Source organism: Schistocerca gregaria, chromosome 4 (assembly GCF_023897955.1).
Source record: "Schistocerca gregaria isolate iqSchGreg1 chromosome 4, iqSchGreg1.2, whole genome shotgun sequence".
NCBI classification, from domain to species: domain Eukaryota; kingdom Metazoa; phylum Arthropoda; class Insecta; order Orthoptera; family Acrididae; genus Schistocerca; species Schistocerca gregaria.
This window is the reverse complement of record NC_064923.1, coordinates 217,676,485-217,697,673: the sequence shown is the minus strand read 5'-3', so window position 1 is coordinate 217,697,673 and position 21,189 is coordinate 217,676,485. Positions and strand designations below refer to the sequence as shown.

Sequence of the window (21,189 nt, the reverse complement as noted above, 5' to 3'; positions counted from 1 at the left end):
AGAATCATCGCGGGCCCAACCTATGGTAACCTACTGTCCCCACACTATCCAACATTATTTTTAGGTGTCCACATGTCCTTGATCAAGTGCACATTGATATGTTATAAGGAGCTGTTGTTGTTGTTGTTGTTGTTGTTGTTGTGGTCTTCATGGTCTTCAGTCCTGAGACTGGTTTCATGCAGCTCTCCATGCTACTCTCTCCTGTGCAAGCCTCGTCTCAGAGTACCCTCTGCAACCTACATTCTTCTGAATCTGCATAGTGTAGTCATCTCTTGGTCTCCCTCTACGATTTTTACCCTCTACACTGCCCTCCAATACTAAATTGGTGATCCCTTGATGCCTCAGAACATGTCCTACCAACCAATCCCTTCTTCTGGTCAAGTTGTGCCACAAACGTCGCTTCTCTCCAATCCTATTCAATACTTCCTCATTAGTTATGTGATCTACCCATCTAATCTTCAGCATTCTTCTGTAGCACCACATTTCGAAAGCTGCTATTCTCTTCTTGTCCAAACTAGTTATCGTCCATGTTTCAATTCCATACATGGCTACACTCCATACAAATACTTTCAGAAACGACTTCCTGACACTTAAATCTATACTCGACGTTAACAAATTTCTCTTGTTCAGAAATGCTTTCCTTGCCATTGCCAGTCTACATTTTATATCCTCTCTAGTTCGACCATCATCAGTTATTTTGCTCCCCAAATAGCAAAACTCCTTTACTACTTTAATCGTCTCATTTCCTAATCTAATTCCCTCAACATCACCCGACTTAATTCGACTAAATTCCATTATCCTAGTTTTGCTTTTGTTAATGTTGCTCTTATATCATCCTTTCAAGACACTATCCATTCCGTTCAAATGCTCTTCCAAGTCCTTTACTGTTTCTGACAGAATTATGATGTCATCGGCGAACCTAAACATTTTTATTTCTTCTCCATGAATTTTAATACCTACTCCGATTTTTTCTTTTGTTTCCTTTACTGCTTGCTCAATATACAGATCGAATAACAATGGGGAGAGGCTACAACCCTGTCTCACTCCCTTCCCAACCAGTGCTTCCCTTTCATGTGCCTCGACTCATATAACTGCCATCTGGTTTCTGTACAAATTGTAAATAGCCTTTCGCTCCCTGTATTTTACCCCTGCCACCTTCAGAATTTGAGAGTATTCCAGTCAACATTGTCAAAAGCTTTCTCTGAGTCTACAAATGCTTGAAACGTAGGTTTGCCTTTCCTTAATCTAGCTTCTAAGATAAGTCATAGGGTCAGTATTGCCTCTAGTGTTCCAATATTCCTACGGAATCCAAACTGATCTTCCCCGAGGTCGGCTTCTACTAGTTTTTCCATTCGCCTGTGAAGAATTCGCGTTAGTATTTTGCAGCTGTGACTTATTAAACTGATAGTTCGGTAATTTTCACATCTGTCAACACCTGCTTTCTTTGGTATTGGAATTATTATATTCTTCTTGAAGTCTGAGGGTATTTCACCTGTCTCATACATCTTGCTCACCAGATGGTAGAGTTTATGTGTTTAAAAAGTAATTTGATACCATTTACATTTTCATTTTTAAAGTCTCTTAAAGTGTAAAAAGAGGAAATTTGCTGTTTGAGTAGGATCTGACACAAGCAATTTACTAGTGCTTAATTTTCCTGTTAGTATTTCTGGCCAGGATGGCAAGGAGAAACAGTTTTATGAAATATGTCCCATTTTTCACTCTTTTGATGTATGCCATTAGTTCTGAGAATTAAGGAACTGACTGGAAATTTGAGCCAAAGATACACGTTACCAGTGTAGTGAGTACCAAGTCAGTGTTGAATAACAATGCTTTGAAATTTATCATTCATAGCAATAAATTCGTAAAAGGTCTTTAAACGTAATTACTGTATATATGATTTAAGCTTGATTACTAGTCATTTCATTTAAAAATATTTTTTCTCATATGTTATGTACAAGTATGCTTGACCAACTTCTTCTCTTCTCAAAAATAATGTAACTATAAATGCTTTGTGGGTGCACATGTTAATTCAGTGGATACTACTTTGGGTCTCAGATGAATACTATTATATGTAAGTTAGAACTAGTTTGTTAATTCAGGAAGATTTGACAGAAGTTTTTAATTTGCACAAATTATTTTAAGTTACTTTGTGGTCAGCTGTACTTGATAAGGCACATTGCTGGTAATCAGTATTTTGTTGTTGGTTGCAGTATTTTGCAGCTTGTGATTTCAAAATTAGATGTCCTGTGTGATGTTTTGGTAGTTAAGAGTAATGATGACCACATCAACATAAGGTGGCCAGTGTTAAGTATGTTATAAAATGAAAAACATGCAGTTGCTTTGATGTTGTTTCAAGGTGTTTTGGTGACTCCCTACACTATCTTCAGGCCTCAGCTGACGCCGGGGGAGTTAACTCCAATCGGACATTTGCTCCCTCTGTGTGCCAAAAATATGTGAACTGGCTTCAGTAGAATACTGCTAAAGTGATGTTGTGTAGTTGATGGTGGTAGAGACATTGCTTTTAAAGTATTCTATGGAAGCAAGTTCATAGTGTTGGCCACTGATGGGATCATGTATAAGATTGGAGTTCATGGAGTTCAGCCCCTCAGTGTCAGTTAAGGCTGGAAGATGTATTAGATCACCAAAACTGGTTGTAATGCTAAAAAAAAGCAGCAGCTGCAGGTGTTTAATTTTATTACTTAAGTGAATGGCCAGTCCTGCAGACCATCAGTTAAAAAGATGGACATACAAAACATATGTTAGTGTCCCATTTGGTATTGGGAAGACCTCTCTCCACACCCACAGGTGGAAGTGGAAATGAGACATCAAACAGTAAATATTTTCAATGTAAATCAGTACACATTTGGGCCTTGCCAAGTGCATGTACATGTTGATACAGTATTATTGCAACTGGGAGTTATGACGCTTCGGTTGGCTTGTTGTGAGTTTTTATTGTGGTATTTAACGAGGACACACTGATCTATTTGATAGTATGTGCGGAACTGTCTTGAAATCATTGGCAATGCAATGGGTTTTCCTCAGTCAGACTATACTTGTTTACTGTAATGTAACTTCAGCGGGCGTCTGATAATGGCCATGGGAGGCCAAATGCAGTAATATTATGGTCAGGTAACACCAGATTTGTGAGTATTATAATGCATGGTAGCATTTCTTCCTTAAGTATCATTTATAGATGCAGAGAAATAGTTGTAAGACCCAATACAATTAAAATAATTTTTTCAGATCCTAGTGGACACTGTTTGGGCATTAAGTTATCTTACTGATGGTGGGAACGAGCAGATACAAATGGTGATTGACAGTGGTGTTGTACCGAAACTAATTCCATTGCTGTCCCACAAAGAAGTAAAGGTGAGATAGACATTTTATGTTTGTCTTCATACATATATTTAATGATTTATATATGCAGCTGAGAAATTTCATAGTAGTATTTTGCACTTGCATCAAGTAAAATATTTTTATATCCTTGTGCTTTACAATTGCATTGTGTTAACAATAAATTTATGGTATGCATATCAATAATACTTCATCTCACTTTTCCAGCAACAAGTTGGTTTCTCTTTTATTACATTTTCTCTTTTTTGCTGTATATTGTTAAGGGTAAAGACATTCACATAATGTTTCTCATACTGCTACAGAGGTCACAGTGGTAGGCTTCTATTGTGGGTGGTGGAAGGGGATGGTTTGTCAGGATGTCAATAGTCCACCAACAGTGAAGCAGAGTGGATGTCTGGTAGTCATCAGACACAGTCATAGAAATATCATTGCTAAAACATTGTGTTTAACAAAAATTGTTTTGCTCCTTGGAGCAGTCAGCATCCCAGGACATAAGCTGCATGCAATGTGCAAGGTGGTGCAGCAGTGTCAAGTGGCCAGTGGTAATGACTGCATTCACCCAGCTACGGGGTAGACTGCAGCAGCATGTGAGAGCTTGTAGTTCAGACTAGATTGTGCAGCAGCCCAGAACGTAGAGCACATAATCGCATACTGGCCTCAGGTTGGATGAGATGGCTCTCAGCAACAGTGGTGGCTGCCCAGACAAGGAGTTTGCCTGCACAGGTAACATTGGTTTAATGGCTGCATGGCCTGAGGCTCCAGCTGTAGACCTCCAGTGTAGGAGGCTGGCAGCAGTTGAAGTAGGCCCCCTCAGGTGGCCCACAGGTTGGAGGGCAGCATTGGGTTTGGCACCAGCAGCTGGGCCATGGCTAGCAATTACTCAGGGACACTGGTTGAGCCATGTAGACTTTGAGGCTGCCATAGGTATACCCCCTCAGGAATGGTGGCTATCACTGAGAATGTTGACTAAGTATGATAGTTTGTACGGTCTTTGCCTGTCCTTGTTCTGCTTCTTCATAGATTGTGATTGTGTAAGCCTAAAAACGTCTGTGGCTTGGATGTGAAGTAACCATGCCACCAGTTGTGTAGTGGCTTTGTGTTCTTGCTGAGGTGGTGATATTTAAACTCCAGTCCCTTGGCTGTGCCTGGCGCTGTGACAACTTCCCTGTATTATGACAGCAGTTTCTTTTGTATCAGCAAGCATTTCCTGATGTAATAATGTTTGATCAGCTTTTGTCTGATCCACTTATGTGGCCTCTTGCATTAGTTGCGGCAGGTATCTTAATTTTACCCAGCTGTGTCAAATCAATTATTTGTGGCATAGTGCGCCTCCCCCCTTCAGGAAAGTCGGTCTCCAAATTTCTGCTCGTGGTAATTCTAAAAAATCTCAACCTAAGTCAACACTTATATGCTGTACACTTAGTTTTTGACTAGCTCAACTAAAATGACAAGGTTCATTGGCTTCTCTCTTCATTCTAAACATAATTTTCTAGGTTTAGTCCACTGGAATTTTAAATTCTCACATTGTGACAAATCCTTCAGGTAACATTTCACAGGAAACACTTGCCCAGCTCTGTATGCTTCATACTTCCCCTTGTATACTGAGTAGGTCCCTATTTCATGCTTGCTTAACTAATCATTACTTGATAAAATTTACCCAATCCACTGCTAGTTGATGCACCGTGAGTTCATAGGGTGGACTCTGCCAATGGCAGATATAGATTACACAGAGCAAAACCAAAACTACTACAGTACCAGAAATAGATTACCATAAAAATGTTGTGGTGGTGCTTATTGCGATACTGCTGTAGATGTTGGAGCATTTGCTCAGTGGTAACTTGACTTGACCCTCTTGTGAGGCTATAAGCTCTGTAAACTGCCACACTGTACTCAAGTGTTGTTGCTCATCCATTGTACATAGTTACCAGTTCTGGACATTCTCAGTGGTAACACCACCTGGAGAAAGGAATCCACATTATTATCCCTCACCCTCTGACAAAGCTGGGCATATGTGACTCTTTACACTGTTACATTGTCAGAATAGCACACTCCCCCTCACTTATAAATTAAACACCTACGACAAAGACTTAACAAAACTTGATATAACACCACTACAATAAGATAGCAACAAAATTGTCATATATTTTATTCAATGCATTTCATGTATCTTGGCACCCCCCCCCCCCCCCCCACACACACACACACACACACACACACACACACACACACACACACACACACACGTATCAATGTTACATTATCCATTGACTGATTCTGTTCTTGGGTAATTTACCAATGCGCCACCCCACTTGCCCTTTACATTAGAGCACTTTAATATTTGTTTTTCTTTGCTCATTTCCAAACAGCCAATAACATCTTCACAAAGGTCAAACCCCCTATTCTTACCCAATTTTATGTTCAGTCACATCGGAAGGCAATGGCATTTTTCTACTATATACTACCTTGTACAGTGAAAGCCCAATGCTTCTATCAGTATTATATACATATAAGGTGTAAGGTAGGTAAACCTCTCAATAATTGTGATAGTTGTTTACATAACTTAGTATCTTGCCTGTAGTACAATGGAAATGTCCAATTCTTCTGTTTGACGAGGGGGTGGGAAAGGCTAGTTCGGAGCTTCTGGATTTACTGTAGCTGGCATAGCTGCATAAGGTTGGAGCCCTGATTGTAAATGTTGTTGGGAATGCCAGACATTAATAATTAGTTGTTTACTATGGCTCATGGCACTGTAATCACTTGTTGATTTGGGATTGCAACCATTAAGCTATAATGAGAAAAGTTGTCTATGATGGTTAACATGTAGTGGTTACCTATCAGTATTGGGTTGAATGGACCCAATATGCCCATTCCCACTATATTAAATTCCTTGGTTGCCTCCAGTAATATTTGCTGCAGTACTCGTTGAGGACAGAGATCAGCATGTTGTGTGCACAGTATAAAATTTTACATATTTGTCAGTGTCCAGCCTCCTCATCCTCCACCAGTATTGCTGAGATATTTGATGATTTGTCCTTTGCATTCTTGAAATCTACCCATACATGGTCATGTGCCTCCCTTAAAACTTTGTCCTCCAAGCACTGCTGTTTAACCAAACCTGCCACCAAATAAGTTTATTTTATGTTTAGATCATTTATTGTTACTTGTGTGGAAAGTACTTGCTTTGTAATTGTTTCATTAATGAACTTTGCTTCTGAATTTCAGTAGATATTATATGACCTGGCAGAAAAAGCTCTAAACATATTGAAAATGCAATGAGTGTACATTACCCAAAGTGTGCTTATCATTCTGGGTTAAATTCAGGAGAGGTAGAAATAATTTTGAAGTTTTCACAAAATTTAACTGCAACCATTACATCATTGCTTACACAATTACATCATTTACAATAAAGTTTTGACTATTTGCTGAAAAATGAAAAGGTAAATTTGAAAGATATATTTGATATAGGTAAGTCTTATATAAATTTCGTGAACATTTAATCTGGTGCAAAATGGTTTAGATGTGAAGTAGGCACAATAAGCTTCTAGGTGGTGGTAGTTAATTGCAAGAGCTTATGGGAACAAAATGCTCCAGAAGGGTGCTGTAGGTAATGCAAGATATGCTTCTTCTGAAGTTCCTTGCTCTTTCTTTTGTTGCCAGAGTATTATATGTGTGACACACTAAAATATCTTTTCCTCTTTGAGCAGCTTTTGACTTTTCCCAGTGAACCCTCTAGTGCAGTTTACATCCACACGTTAACCTCTGATGTCTTTGTTCTGTTCTGCCATACCATGCACACCTTCTGGGATGAACTTGGTCTACATTCCTATTCTGTTCTGCTAATATCTCTCTCTCTCTCTCTCTCTCTCTCTCTCTCTCTCTCTCTCTCTCTCTCTCTCTCTCTCTCTCTCTCTCTCTCTCCCCCCCCCCCCCCACCCTCTCTCTCTCTTGTGTGTGTGTGTGTGTGTGTGTGTGTGTGTGTGTGTGTGTGTGTGTGTGTGTGTGTGATCTGGGCGGTCAGTTGCTCGATAGTGCACATCTGTTTGCCCATACACAGCTGTCATTCGCCTATTATCTATGCCTGGGGGGCACTCCAGTTGCCTCTGCACTGTTTTTGGATAGCACCATTTTGTCATCCATCGTTTACTTTAACTGTGACGCTACATGAACAGTTTAAAAACTTAGCCGTTTGTGAAATGCCTCCACCATTGGTCAGAAAGTCAGCTTTTTTGGATTTCCAATAAATTGTTCTGTTTCCACATTACAACAATGACTGCTCTGTTTCCTGTGTCCAACACTCTTTTTACACCTCCCACTGCTAGTGCGGCCAGCAGCCACCAGTGATTATTGCACACAGATGTTGGTCACTATGGTGGTGACACTAATGTGAGTGAATCATTTAGTTTTGCTTGTTCTTCCTTTGAGTAAATATGAGTGTAATGTTTCCAGTGGCTACAGTGTGATGTTTCTGTCTTGTGCAATAGAATGGTTGTGTAAGCCATGCCTTTTTCCTGCTCCTACGATATTAACTTGATTGATGATAGAAGTACTTTTTAAGACCAGTAGGAAAAATTGTGCATATCATTTTTAGGTCCAGACAGCGGCTCTCCGGGCTGTTGGTAACATTGTTACTGGAACTGATGAGCAGACCCAGGTTGTTTTGAATTGTGATGCTCTTTCACATTTTCCTGCCTTACTTACTCATCAAAAAGAAAAAATTTGCAAGGTAACTAAGTAACTTATCCATAGGAAGTTTATCTTCCTGAATTCAGTGAGGCAAATTCCTACTTTTAGGAGTAATTTAAGTTGTGAATTAAGTATGTCTGGTGGTTGTACTGAAAGTGTGTTTTCTATTGTGTTCAAGCAAATGTTAACACTCTTGAAATGTTTGTATAGGAAGCAGTGTGGTTCTTATCGAATATCACAGCTGGAAATCAACAACAGGTTCAAGCTGTTATAGATGCAGATCTTTTGCCCAAAATAATTAGAAATCTCAGCAAGGTAAGTGTTGAAAGTTTGGTGGTATTGTTAATTTTTTTTTGTTGCTGCCTGTAAACATGTCTTACCTCCTCCATAGAATTAGTTCCTATTGTCTGTAATCATAATAATACGTACATAAGTTTATCTGCCACTGGTCTGTAAAGTTCAGCATAATGTTGACTTCTGCCATAGTCCAGTAATGATGATGTATTCTCACATTTTTATACTTGGTGGTTATTATTAAATTGGGTGTTCTATTTCACTTCAGTTTTTGTAGTAGTTCCTGAATAAGGAAGCTAGTGGGAAAACACTTACTCTTTCAGAATTGGACACTTTGCAATGTTCTAAGCAAGTGGTAATAGGTAACCTGTACCAATAACTGCTCTTGAAATATTTATAAGAAAAAGTTGCTATTTTCTCCAGACCCAGTCTGGGTAAAAATCCATTAATTCAAAGGGAACTGACATATTAAGTACTGTGCTGTTGGTTTGAGGTGTCATTCCTCCAGTGTCTTGGAGAGGCACAACAGTGTTATTACTGGTGTGGGGTGTGTGGAGTAGGACTGTTGACATGTTTAAAAATATTGGGAATCTGATATGTCCATATTTTAAAAAATCATTATTGGCTCTCGACATATCAAAAAAGTATTGATATATTGACGAAAAAATATCAACTTACCTGTCTAAAAAAATAGTTGTTTTTAAGTATTGATTTAGTATTAAATATTCTGTACATCAACAAGCTAGCAGCCTGCCTGCCCCCCCCCCCCCCCCCTTAAAGCAAGAATTGCACATCAAACGATGCACTTTCACACTTGGTGATAACCACTTCATTAACAGTAGTAACTGCATGTGAGAGGCACAATAAAAGGTTTCCGATAAATTTGTCATTCAGTTTCATCACACATCAGATTTGTCCAGAAAACTCCATGTCAACTTCTGTGTTTTTTCCAGTTTCTGCCAATACCAGCGACACAGCAGTTGTAGTGTCACAATTGCATGGTTAAGCTGAATATTGCAGTCTCTGGTAGTGCCAATTGAATCAGCATTTACTCACACGTCTCTGCCCACCGTAAAGACCAGTGCTGTCATTTAGATTTTTGTTCACCATTTTCAGCAGCTGATTTTGAAGACTGCTGATGTGAAGAAACAGCGCACTAGATGCATTAAAAATTGTTTAACACTACAGGTATGCTGTTTCGTCACATCGGAAGTCTTGTTATTCCAGTCACACCACCACCACCACCATGCAGTGCAATTGGACTACGTCTTTCGCGCTACATATACTTGCATAAAGTACAGAGAGAAAGATTGGATGTGATGAAAGCTCAGAAAGTAGTAAGACTCATTCACACAGTAAAAGTAAAATTGTTCTTATACTTGAAAAGAACAGCTTCAAATATTTAATGAAAAAGGTGAAAAAATGTAATATAAAATATAAATATCGACAGTTGATATTGTCATTTTGATGTTGATATATTGGGAAAAAATATTGCCTTCTCTATCAATATTTTTTGGTAAAATAAAGCAGCCTGTCATAGATTTCCTGCATTCACATGTTCTCTCATGTGACAATATCATGGCACAATTTTTCTGCAGGGAAGCGATAGTCCACAAATGACGCGTGTATGGACTGTTCACATGATGTTGAGGTACTTCTGTAGCCAGAAAGATCCTTAGATTCTGTCCCTGATAAAACGTGTGGGGTCAGCTCGGATATAATTTCTGTTCCAGGGCCATATCCAGGATATCAGAGGACCCATTAAAACAGCTGTAGGCCAGATTCCCATTGGCTTTGACACCCTTTCCAGCTGAACCAGTGCATGCCTCCAGGCTAAAGAGGGTTTAAATGTCATTGTGATAAATGGGCTTGTACTCCAAAGTTATTTGTAAATTTACTTGACTTTATCACTGAAATATTATTTTCCCCGTCCCTCAACTCGTGAATTTTCATTTACTGTCCTCCCCTACTGGGTGCTTCACCTTATCAGGTAGTGTATATATTGTTTGTTATACTAATATGTGTTGAATCATTGTCTTGTTTCTCAAGAGGCTAACATGTAAGAAGTTTTCTGCAGTGCTCATAATGACTGTGTCGTATTAAGAGTTGTAATAGTTGTATTACCTGTCACAGAATTTTGTGATCATCTTCCGTAATTGTTGAAAATTATACTAAAATAAGTGTTAAATTTTTACACAATGTACTTTCTTTTAAATATAAAATTACAGGGTGAATTCCAAACCCAGAAAGAAGCAGCATGGGCCATTAGTAATTTGACCATAAGTGGAAATAGAGAACAAGTTGCCAGGCTAATTCAAGAAGGTGTTATTCCACCATTTTGTAATCTTCTGAACTGTAAAGATACTCAAGTAATACAGGTGGTACTAGATGGGATTAACAATATGTTGAAGGTTGCTGGAACCCAAGTTGAACAAGTAGCAAATATGATTGAAGAATGTGGTGGTAAGTACTGCACATTTTATTTGTTGTAATATGATTATCTGCTATAAGACAGTTCTGATTATCAAAAGCTTTACCCAATGGTAGTGAAGAGTGGCACAATGGTTATGACAATTCTGTCTGGAGCACTGGCATTCAAATTTACATGAGATATCGGGATTTAAGTTTCTTGTGTGATTTCCCTAAATTGTAACTTGAATACCGGAGTGGCTCCTTTGACTAGGATATAGATACTTTAAAATTTCTTCCTTCTTTAGACAAGGAAACTTGCTTCCTAAAAAGTAATGCCTTTCAAAGAGATGGTCTTACAGTGTACAGTTGAAAATACTAGCCTGTACTGATATATTCCAGTGGAAGAATCCGACATTTTCACAAAATAAGATTTGTACAGTGTAATCGAACATGAGGAAAGTTGCTACCACTTGTTTCACGAAGTGTCTAGCATCCAGTGCACATTGGTCTATCAGTTATTCATATAATTTTCAAATGCATCCCTGTTGGTTTTTGAACACGTCCTATGTTGGTTTCTATATTAATGGTAAGTTGATTTTTGAATGCATGCATAGTTTGTGATATCTCTGCCAGGCTGCCAGGGGAATTGCCCTTTTTGCTTGCATTGCCCGTCACATCTACCAATAAACTTTCCTGCTGACAAACGGGGGCGGGGCCATAAGAGATCAGTGGAAAAAAGCCAAACAGGTGAATGCCAATCACTGTTATTTGGTTGACAGGATTTGCAGATGATCAGCATTGTTATAATTACTAGCGAAATCCATAGATTGAGACTACCAGAGTGGAAACAAAAGACCAACATGAATAACAAGTAAGAAAGATTATGTATTATCTTCTCGGTGTATCCAAGAAAATGAAATTTTTGGCCAGAATGCTACACTAGTAATTGCCAGCTGTTCTGTACAGTCCCCAGCTAGCAGCTGCTTACTCTATTCTGGGAGTGCTGCAGAAAACACGTTGTACGGACACTTAATAATGCCCAACTGGAGAATAAATGGGGATAACTAAACTGGTGATTGTGGCAGGGTTAGTGAAGTTACCTGGAGAACAAGTTTCGACATTAGCAGTAATAGTTACAGAATTAGTGATGATGAGATTGTTTGTTAGAATGAGGAAGGAGAAAAAATTGGGGCATCACACACATTATGGAAGAATATGATTTCAAATTCATGTAAAATTTCGTACTACTACTTTCCGGTCTCGTGTTCGAGAAGCTGGAGCGTATGAATTAGATTAGAAACTATTTACTAACATAGAGGTATTTGCTTTTAGTAGGCCTAATAGGCATTTGATACTGGTCCTTCGTGAATTATATTCTGTGGTGTTATAAAAATGACCATTTGTGCCAAAACACTTGTTTATTTGATGTGCATTAAAATTGCTGCCATATTAGGCAGGCCTACTTCATTTTATCTAGCAGACAGTGACAAAATACACGTAATCAGATTGAGAAACCATATCAGTCGTGGGCACTATTTGTATTAACAGCTTTTTCAGTGTTACATAACGTACTTCCCCCTCCCCCACCCCATGTGGCAATTTTTTTATGGACATTGAGGTAATAAATTCTTTCACGGAAAGTAAAAGCGTGCCGTATAAAACTGTAGCAAGATTAGAGAGAAAGAAATGCTAGGACTTAACAGCCAAGTTATTAGCTAATAGGAAATAAAGTGCAAATTTTCTAAAGAGTTCTTGTTCTTCCAGTTACAAATAATTCCATCCAATATTTGTAGTGAGGTTTTTCAAAAAGAGGGGCCGGATGTCAAACGGGCCAACTGGGAGCAGGAGAGGCACCACAGTACATTTTAGTTTCCACTGTCCTGGATATAATTTTATGGCATCAATTACAAAACACTGTGTGATTGAATTCCACAGAGTGAAATAGTGATGTGCAATAGAAGAATGCTGTGTGAAGAGGGGTGATGACGCACTGACAAATTTAATACGAATTAACATTTACTCGAACACACATTTTGTGGTTCTGGCTCTTCAGAAAGATTGTTGTGGTCGTCTTGAGTCTTGACTGGTTTGATGCAGTTCTCCATGCTAACCTATCCTGTGCAAGGTTCATCATCTCTCAGTACCTACACAACCTATATCCTTCTGAATCTGCTTAGTGTATTCATCTCTTGGTCTCCCTCTACGATTTTTACCCTCCACGCTGCCCTCCAATACTAAATTGGTGATCCCTTGATGCCTCAGAACCTGTCCTACCAACCGATCCCTTCTTTTGGTCAAGTTGTGCCACAAACTTCTCTTCTCCCCAATCCGATGCAACACTTCCTCATTAGTTATGTGATCTACCCATCTAATCATCAGCATTCTTCTGTAGCACCACATTTCAAAAGCTTCTATTCTCTTCTTGTCCAAACTATTTATCATCCATGTTTCACTTCCATACATGGCTACACTCCAAATAAATACTTTCAGAAAAGACTTCCTGATACATAAATCTATATTCGATGTTAACAAATTTCTCTTGTTCAGAAATCCTTTCTTTGCCATTGCCAGTCTACATTTTATATCCTCTCCACTTCGGCCATCATCAGCTGCCATCATCAGCTATTTTACTTCCTAAATAGCAAAACTCCTTTACTACTTTGTCTCATTTCCTAATCTAATTCCCTCAACATCACCCGACTTAATTCGACTAAATTCCATTATCCTAGTTTTGCTTTTGTTAATGTTCCTCTTATATCCTTCTTTCAAGACACTATCCATTCCGTTCAAATGCTCTTCTAAGTCCTTTGCTGTCTCTGACAGAATTACAATGTCATCGGCGAACCTAAACATTTTTATTTCTTCTCCATGGATTATAATACCTACTCCAAATTTTACTTTTGTTTCCTTTACTGCTTGCTCAATATACAGATTGAATAACGTCGGGGAGAGGCTACAACCCTGTCTCACTCCCTTCCCAACCAGTGCTTCTCTTTCATGTCCCTCGACTCTTATAACTGCCATCTGGTTTCTGTACAAATTGTAAATAGCCTTTCGCTCCCTGTATTTTACCCCTGCTACCTTTAGAATTTGAAAGAGTATTCCAGTCAACATTGTCAAAAGCTTTCTCTAAGTCTACAAATGCTAGAAATGTAGGCTTGCTCTTCCTTAATCTAGCTTCTAAGGTACGTCGTAGGGACAGAATTGCCTCACGTGTTCCGACATTTCTACGGAATCCAAACTGATCTTCCCCGAGGTCGGATTCTACTGGTTTTTCCAGTCATCTGTAAAGAATTCATGTTAGTATTTTGCAGCCGTGACTTATTAAACTGATAGTTCGGTAATTTTCACATCTGTCAACACCTGCTTTCTTTGGGATTGGAATTATTATATTCTTCTTGACGTGTGAGGGTATTTCGCCTGTTTCATACATCTTGCTCACCAGATGGTGGAGTTTTGTCAGGACTGGCTCTCCCAAGGCCGTCAGTAGTTCCAATGGAATGTTGTCTACTCCGGGGGCCTTGTTTCGACTCAGGTCTTTCAGTGCTCTGTCAAACTCTTCACGTTATATCTAGTATTGCCTCGGTTCAGAAATAATCATAGATCCAGGACTGATGCAAGGAGCAGTCTGAGTTGTAGTGGGGAGGTGGGTAGTCTCCACATGGCCCGTGTTTACGTTTAGTAGTTTTGCTGTTTCCTATTTGTTTATTGCTCTCATGTTAAATGGAAATGAAGTGGATTTTTGTGGCCAGGAGCTATCAAGTGAATTAAAATACATTCACCTAATTACAGAAGGCTAAAATGTTATTAATTTCAGATTTTATTTTATTTCCACTGTTCTGACAGTCATGCATTAATTGGCTTGCAGAACAATAGAATTAATTTTTGTTGGTTTGCTAAAGAAATTTGGCTTCTATTAATCTTTACTGCTGAAGCAGTCAATTTATTTGAAATGAAATGTTTAATTCCACACTGTTGGCTAGTTTCAGCTGTTCACTGCATTTCAAGTGCACATTTTCATCTTCTAGCAGGTACGGCATTAAGCCATAATAAAGAGCCAAACATTAAATAATACAATGCTGGTGCTCCAAGAAAATATATATCAGAATCTGAACATACCAATGTGCGGTTTAAACCGAATTGTGCATTTTAGTATGGTTTGCGAAAGTCCGATGCTCTTGGAGTATTCTCTAATTTCTTGTTTCTTTTATTACATAATGTAAGATCTTATAGTGTTTTACACATACCAGCATATGAGCTTCCAGCGTCATTGTAGCTGCGCAAGCGCGATGACCCCTGACACTCTGGCAACTTCTGGAATGAACTTATTTCTTACAGGTTGTGAGAAAAAATTATGAATGTTGTTTGAAAAGCATTACTTTCAAAATAAACTTCCTTTTATGTGAGATGAACTATGTGCGAGAATGTATAATAAATTTCTTGAATCAAATCAACTCTTGGAGGACAGCCATTGAGAAGAATTTCCTGGCATTTATGATGCCGTTGAAAATTTTATTGGCACATTTGTGTGGCGTATGTTAAAGTGAAACACGCACCAAAAGATCCCCATTATATGTGAGCTCTTAGCTTATCTTGCTGCTTATTAATCATGGAGACCAATATTATATGTAAAAGCTTTTATTTTCTTGTAGCAACACTATGTACATAAATGTAAACCATTGACTGCTATTTGTGTGTTCTCGCTGATTAACAGTGTTGCTATTGACTGACTGCATCACATGCCCTATCATCGGCTGGCGAGTTCGTGTGACATGAGCTGTGACTGGCTTACAAAAGCACATCACAACATTGATTTCAATACTTACGAAAGTAACATGTGGTTTTTGGTGGAATTCGAATTTATACATTAGTAATACGAAAATATGCAGAGTACATGTTGCTGCACATCAAAGATCTGTCAAGAACATGTCTTTCTTCCCCTGAATTTTGTTTCCTGAAGTGCTGGGAAATTCTGTGCTAGTGTATAAAACCATAACCATTCAAAGGATTGATAAGTTTTACGGTTCCAAGGAAAAGTATACTGTCACATAACACGGAAAAATTGTATTTTCACCCAGCAGAAAGGGTACTATTAACTGGGAAATCTGGGAAAAATTCGGGTATTTTGTTTCGTTGGTGGTGTATACACCCTGTGCCATAATTGACTGTTATTTTTGATCATTGGAACAACTTCTACTACGTGATCAGGCCCAGTGGACTGCATGCATCTACAAGTTCCCTCCTCCACTGCATTCTGTCTATTGCTGCTATCCGCCATTTGTCCACATCTATTGACACTTCGTTTAAATCTTCATGGAGTCCATTCCTCCAACACTTCTTGGGTCTCCCTGGTGGTCTCCTTCCTGTAGGTGTGAAATCCAGGAGCTTCTGAGGCCATCTATGATCCTCCATCCAGGCCATATGTTCATTGGAACAACACATTTGCGTTTTGTCATCTTCCTAGCCCAAATAACAGTCTGTAATTTGGCAGTGACAAGAAATGTGATAGAAGTTAACACTATTGTCAACCATCAGTTTTAGAATCCATTCCTCCTCCTATCAATGGTATTTTTTAATTTTGTATCAAGGCAATGCAATAGTTCTGGAATGAACCATTACAGAAGAAAATGTGAACCATCTTTTGCTTTCAGCTTAGAGTTGGAAATATTGACCAGTTGGAAATATTGATCTTTAGCAGCTAAGGAAATGACTAGGCAGACAAATAGACAGGAAAATTGGCCACTACATTTAGAAGAAATGGGTTAAAACTGAAAAATATTTAAAGGGTGTCAGATGTTGGGATTAGAGCCTACATTGTCTTCTCGTACTAAAATGTGAGCCACTTGCCTAATAATGTCTTCTGAATGAAAATATTCATTCTAATCATAACAAAATACTTCAGTCTCCCTCTCACATCACCTCAAACTTAACTATGCCTGGACATGGCACTCATCAGGTAATTGGAAGCTTATGGTATATATCACACATTAATCTTACTGCATGAAAATAGGAAAAGTTTAAGATATTTGCTAGAAGTCATGCTTAGGGGTTGTTAGTAAAAGCATTTATTCAAGTTACATGGCTCTTGGTCATATGGTTGTACCAAGCCCTTAATGGATAGTTATTTTTTCATAAAAGATCTGTTTATTTCTTGTTAAGTAGGGATAAAGGCAAAACAGGGTAAATAAGTAGCTGATTTAGATAGAGAAATATCTGCTCAAGACAAGAACATACAGTAGTAAATTGTATTAATGTGCTCAGTGCTAAAGTGTTAATTTTTCACTTAATCCTGTTACCAGTTGCATTTGTTTGTAAAACTTGTAATGTGTTTAAAAATTTACTTTCAGTATCATTTTCTGTTAATGACATAAAAAACTGTCCTGTAACTTTTCAGTGAAGTGTGTACATCTGGGAACTTCCATCTCTTTGGCCCAGAACCAAGGTGTCACCATTGTTTTGTGTTGGTTTCACATGTATGTTTATCTGTATACAATAGGAATATCTTTTGCAGTTTAGTAACTCTTATTTTTCAACAGGTTTGGACAAAATTGAAGCACTTCAGAACCATGAAAACGTTGAAATATATAAACTTGCTTATGATATAATAGAACAATACTTTTCAGAAGATGTAAGTATATATATTTATACATTTATTTACTCAAATCTTATTAGTTAGCCACAGCTTAATTTTCCTGTTAGCAACATTTGTACATGTCAAAAATGGACATTGATTCTTATATGAAAAATTTAACAATGAAAGGCAAATTAATATTTTTGTTGCTGAACATTTTAAATATTTTAGACATTAGTGGTTACTTTGATACCTCCAATCAAAACTGTGTAAGAATTCTTTTATCTTAACATTTTTGAAATTTCGAAGTTTGACTTGTAATTAATAGTGGCATTGTAGTGGTGACTGAAGCGTTCTTGCGCGCACACACACACACACACACACACACACACACACACACACACACACACACACACAAAGGTTTCAAACAAGCTACACAGTATAGATCTTTTGTTTTTCTTCACGCAGTGCACTAAATAAAACGTTCAGTGAAGCCCAAGGAAAATTATCTATTCTTTAGTGAATTCCATGGGTTAAAATAGCAGAACAAGGAAAACTAAACTCATATATGCCTGAAGGCACTGTAGCTTCAGATACTTCTAAACAATTATGTGTATTTCCATTAAAAATAATGTAAACCAGGGAGATCACTACATTGATCACAGGCAAGTTGCGGACAAAGAAGCTAGGAAGATCTGTTTATAGGAATACGGGGAGAATCAGTTGGGAGGCTAATGGAGAAATTGTAATGAGTTGTGTATTGTGGGAGTACATTAGGATTGAACTGCATAGCTTGGCAAATGATTTTACTCTAAAAAATGTATAATAGCATTAAGTTATGCATGTTCAATCATTAAGCACAAGACTTCATTATTCTCCTCTGGACCAACAGTAAATTGAATAGGTATGTGTGGCACAAGATTATTTGCCTTCAAATAGATAAACTGTTACGTAGTAGTCTTGCATATAATAGAAATAATGTTTAGGTTTCTGTTATTAAGGTAGATGGGAGAGCTAAGTTGTTAAATCATGTAACCACTTAAAATAAAATATAGTAGGGTGATTTTCATTTGCCTCAGAAGGATACAGAAAATAAAATTTGCTGAACTATGAGTTAAACCATTAATTAGCTTAAGACTCAGTTGACTAGAATGCACTAGTTTTTAGTAGATAGTATTTAATTACAATAGTGACATGGATTAGGAGAAATAAGTATGAACAGGGGATTTATCAAAATAATGTGGTAAAATAGTAAAGAGATTGAGTCAAAGTAGAGGAGTGTTACGTTAAAGTCAATCGTGATAAGTAGACAATGATGAGAGGAAACTTTAATTTCAGATGGAGTTAATGAATGAGGTGTGAGAAATTCAGCAGTAACTGTTGGGAGAAAACTGTAATGGAATGTGATAGAAGTTGCTACCAATACAAATCATGTAGTAAAGTGTAGACAAAGTAAATGGGGAGAGAATGTAAATATGCCAGAATGACTTGTTTCAAAACTTTTTATCATATTAAAACTGCGCTGGAATGGGGTTCAACCTTGGAACTTTGTTCTTCACAGGAAATGGTCTAACCAAAGAACTGTTCAAGCAAATCTTCAGACATGCTCACAGCTTCCTTCCTCCCAGTACCTCTTTATTACTTTCTTTACTTTGCAAAAACTCTTCTGCATACCTTGCTGCACACAGTTTTAACCAGTCTGGAAGTTTCCAAACTGTGCACCTTCCACTGCAGAATGAAGGATTCATTCTAGTAAAAATCTTGTAGGCTGTGGCGAAGTCAATTCTCTGCAGTATCCTTTCTTCCAAAAGCGCTAGTTCAGCAAGTTTTGCTGGAGAATTTCTGTGAACTTTGGAAAGAAGGAAAGTGGTACTATCAGAAGTAAAACTGTGAGGCAGGTTAGAAATTGAACCTGGTCAGCTCAGTCAGCAAGGCCACTGTTGTGGCAAGGTTCAAGGCCCAAATCCTGGTCAGACAGTGTTTTTAATTTTCTAGCAATTTTGTTATATAGTTAAATATGACTCAAATTTAAATAAATAATTAAAACCAGCCTGTTCCTCTTTAAGGGAAGTGAATGAATAAAGTAGTTAGAGGATGATACAGCTCACTCAGCATTTTTATGTCTCTCTCTTTCTGGTTTTCTGTGAATAGTTAAGTTTGCTATGAGTTTTAAGATATTTCTTCTTCACATTGTGATTTTTCTCGAGAACTAGTTGGAGTGGGAAAGAGTAAGGAAAAGAACATATGTACGGTAAATGTTATGTATAAAATATTTAAAATTTTTGATTATTTATATTTGTTCTAGGCGGAGGAGGATCCAAATTTGGTACCTACATCATCAGATACTGGCTTCCAGTTTGATCCAAGTTCAAACATACCAAATGAAGGATTTAAGTTCTGATGGACATTTTATATATAAAGTCACAGTATTGGACTACATTTTGAACGGATTCTCTTAAAGTGCTGTGACTGCTAAGCTGTTGAAAATGCAAGCTTGGTGCAGACCCTGTTATAGTATGACTGCTTCCATCTGTACATAGATTCAGAAACTATTTATGACAGTGGTGTTTTTTAAAAGGCTGAAGAGCCATGGTTTTTACAAAGAAAATAACTTACATTTGTAAGTACTGGCTTTTTAGTGAGATACACTGCATACTTGAACTGCTTAAAAGTGCAGATGTATGGAAGTCGTATAATCATAATTAGCACACATTCATATGTGGCTGCAGATTATATGCCTTTGGTTATTTGTTTGACTAATTAAATATTATGAACTTCTTCACTGTTACGTGGCATGTCATGTAATGTCAGACATACTTGTGGCATATTGCATTTTGTCTGGAGTGTTAATGAAGTACACTTGAAAATGGTGAAATTGTATTTGTCTCTAAATACAGAAATTGTGTGTTTGTAGTATGATGGTGCCTCGTGTACAAATGGTAACTGAATTAAATTGTGTGTCTCTAATAATAGAAAACACACACACACACACACACACACACACACACACACACACACACACACACACTTACTTATGGTGCTTTCTGGAAGCTGTAAAATGTTATGCTGTGAAAGCAGATCATCAGACACAAGTGAGTATTACCATTTGTTGCTTTGCCAGTTTCCTGATTACAGGTTGGCAGGAGGATGTCGTCACTAATTTATCACACAGTGTTTAAACTAATTCATCTTGGAAAAAGAAACATTCTAAATTGTTAATTTGACCATAGGTATAACCTATGTGCAATTGGTATGTTGTAAATTAATGAGAGTTGTTGTTCATTATCAAATTTCAATTTGTTTTACAGATACTGGGAAAATAAAGTTCTCTAGATAGTGTACATATAATTCATGATAGTTACCTCTTAATTTTATTCTCTCAAAACACATGGTAATAACATATAATGAAATTAAAAAAGAACATTAAGAAACTTCACAAAATTATAGTGTACACACTTTAGGTTGGAACTGAAGTTAGTACTGAACATGCTGAAACAAGATTCATGTTAAGAGTACAGTTACTGAAAGCTTACAGCTTTCTTGTGTAGAGAAGTTTATCTTGTGTACTGCTGAACGAAAAAACGACTATGTTGATTTCTTTATTGATTTACATTCACAGAATTCTTTCTGTAAAATTTTGTTTTGTTGACTGTTCTGAAATCTTACTGTGGTATTTGGTGGAAAATTTACAGAGAGATGTAATGGTCCTCTTGTCACCATTAGCTGTGATGATGTTTCTTCAAGAATTTTTCTTTCTTGGTTTCTTCTGTGTTTCTGCCTTGTCTGTATAAAAGAAACACAGCAATGTAAACTCTTTGAACAAATAGCAGAGATTAGATACACATGTTGCCAGTTGGGAAGTATTTTGAAATTAC

The 21,189-nt window shown here is 37.6% G+C and overlaps 2 protein-coding genes across 3 annotated transcripts in view; one reads left to right on the top strand and one right to left on the bottom strand.

The window, feature by feature from the left end:
• Positions 1-20,662, top strand: part of LOC126267094 (importin subunit alpha-3) — a 74,010-nt gene extending 53,348 nt beyond the window's left edge. Inside the window, exons 6-11 of the mRNA XM_049971965.1 lie at positions 3,244-3,369; positions 7,943-8,077; positions 8,248-8,352; positions 10,560-10,794; positions 17,280-17,371; positions 19,620-20,662. Of these exons, the coding sequence (XP_049827922.1) occupies positions 3,244-3,369; positions 7,943-8,077; positions 8,248-8,352; positions 10,560-10,794; positions 17,280-17,371; positions 19,620-19,715 (789 nt within the window). The 3' untranslated portion in view covers positions 19,716-20,662. The remainder of the gene's footprint in view (positions 1-3,243; positions 3,370-7,942; positions 8,078-8,247; positions 8,353-10,559; positions 10,795-17,279; positions 17,372-19,619) is intronic.
• The window catches only part of LOC126267095 (uncharacterized), a 41,266-nt gene continuing 40,739 nt past the window's right edge, over positions 20,663-21,189 (bottom strand). For both annotated transcript variants that reach the window (XM_049971967.1, XM_049971966.1), the window contains one exon: positions 20,663-21,097. In XM_049971967.1, the coding sequence (XP_049827924.1) occupies positions 20,900-21,097 (198 nt within the window). In that variant the 3' untranslated portion in view covers positions 20,663-20,899. The remainder of the gene's footprint in view (positions 21,098-21,189) is intronic.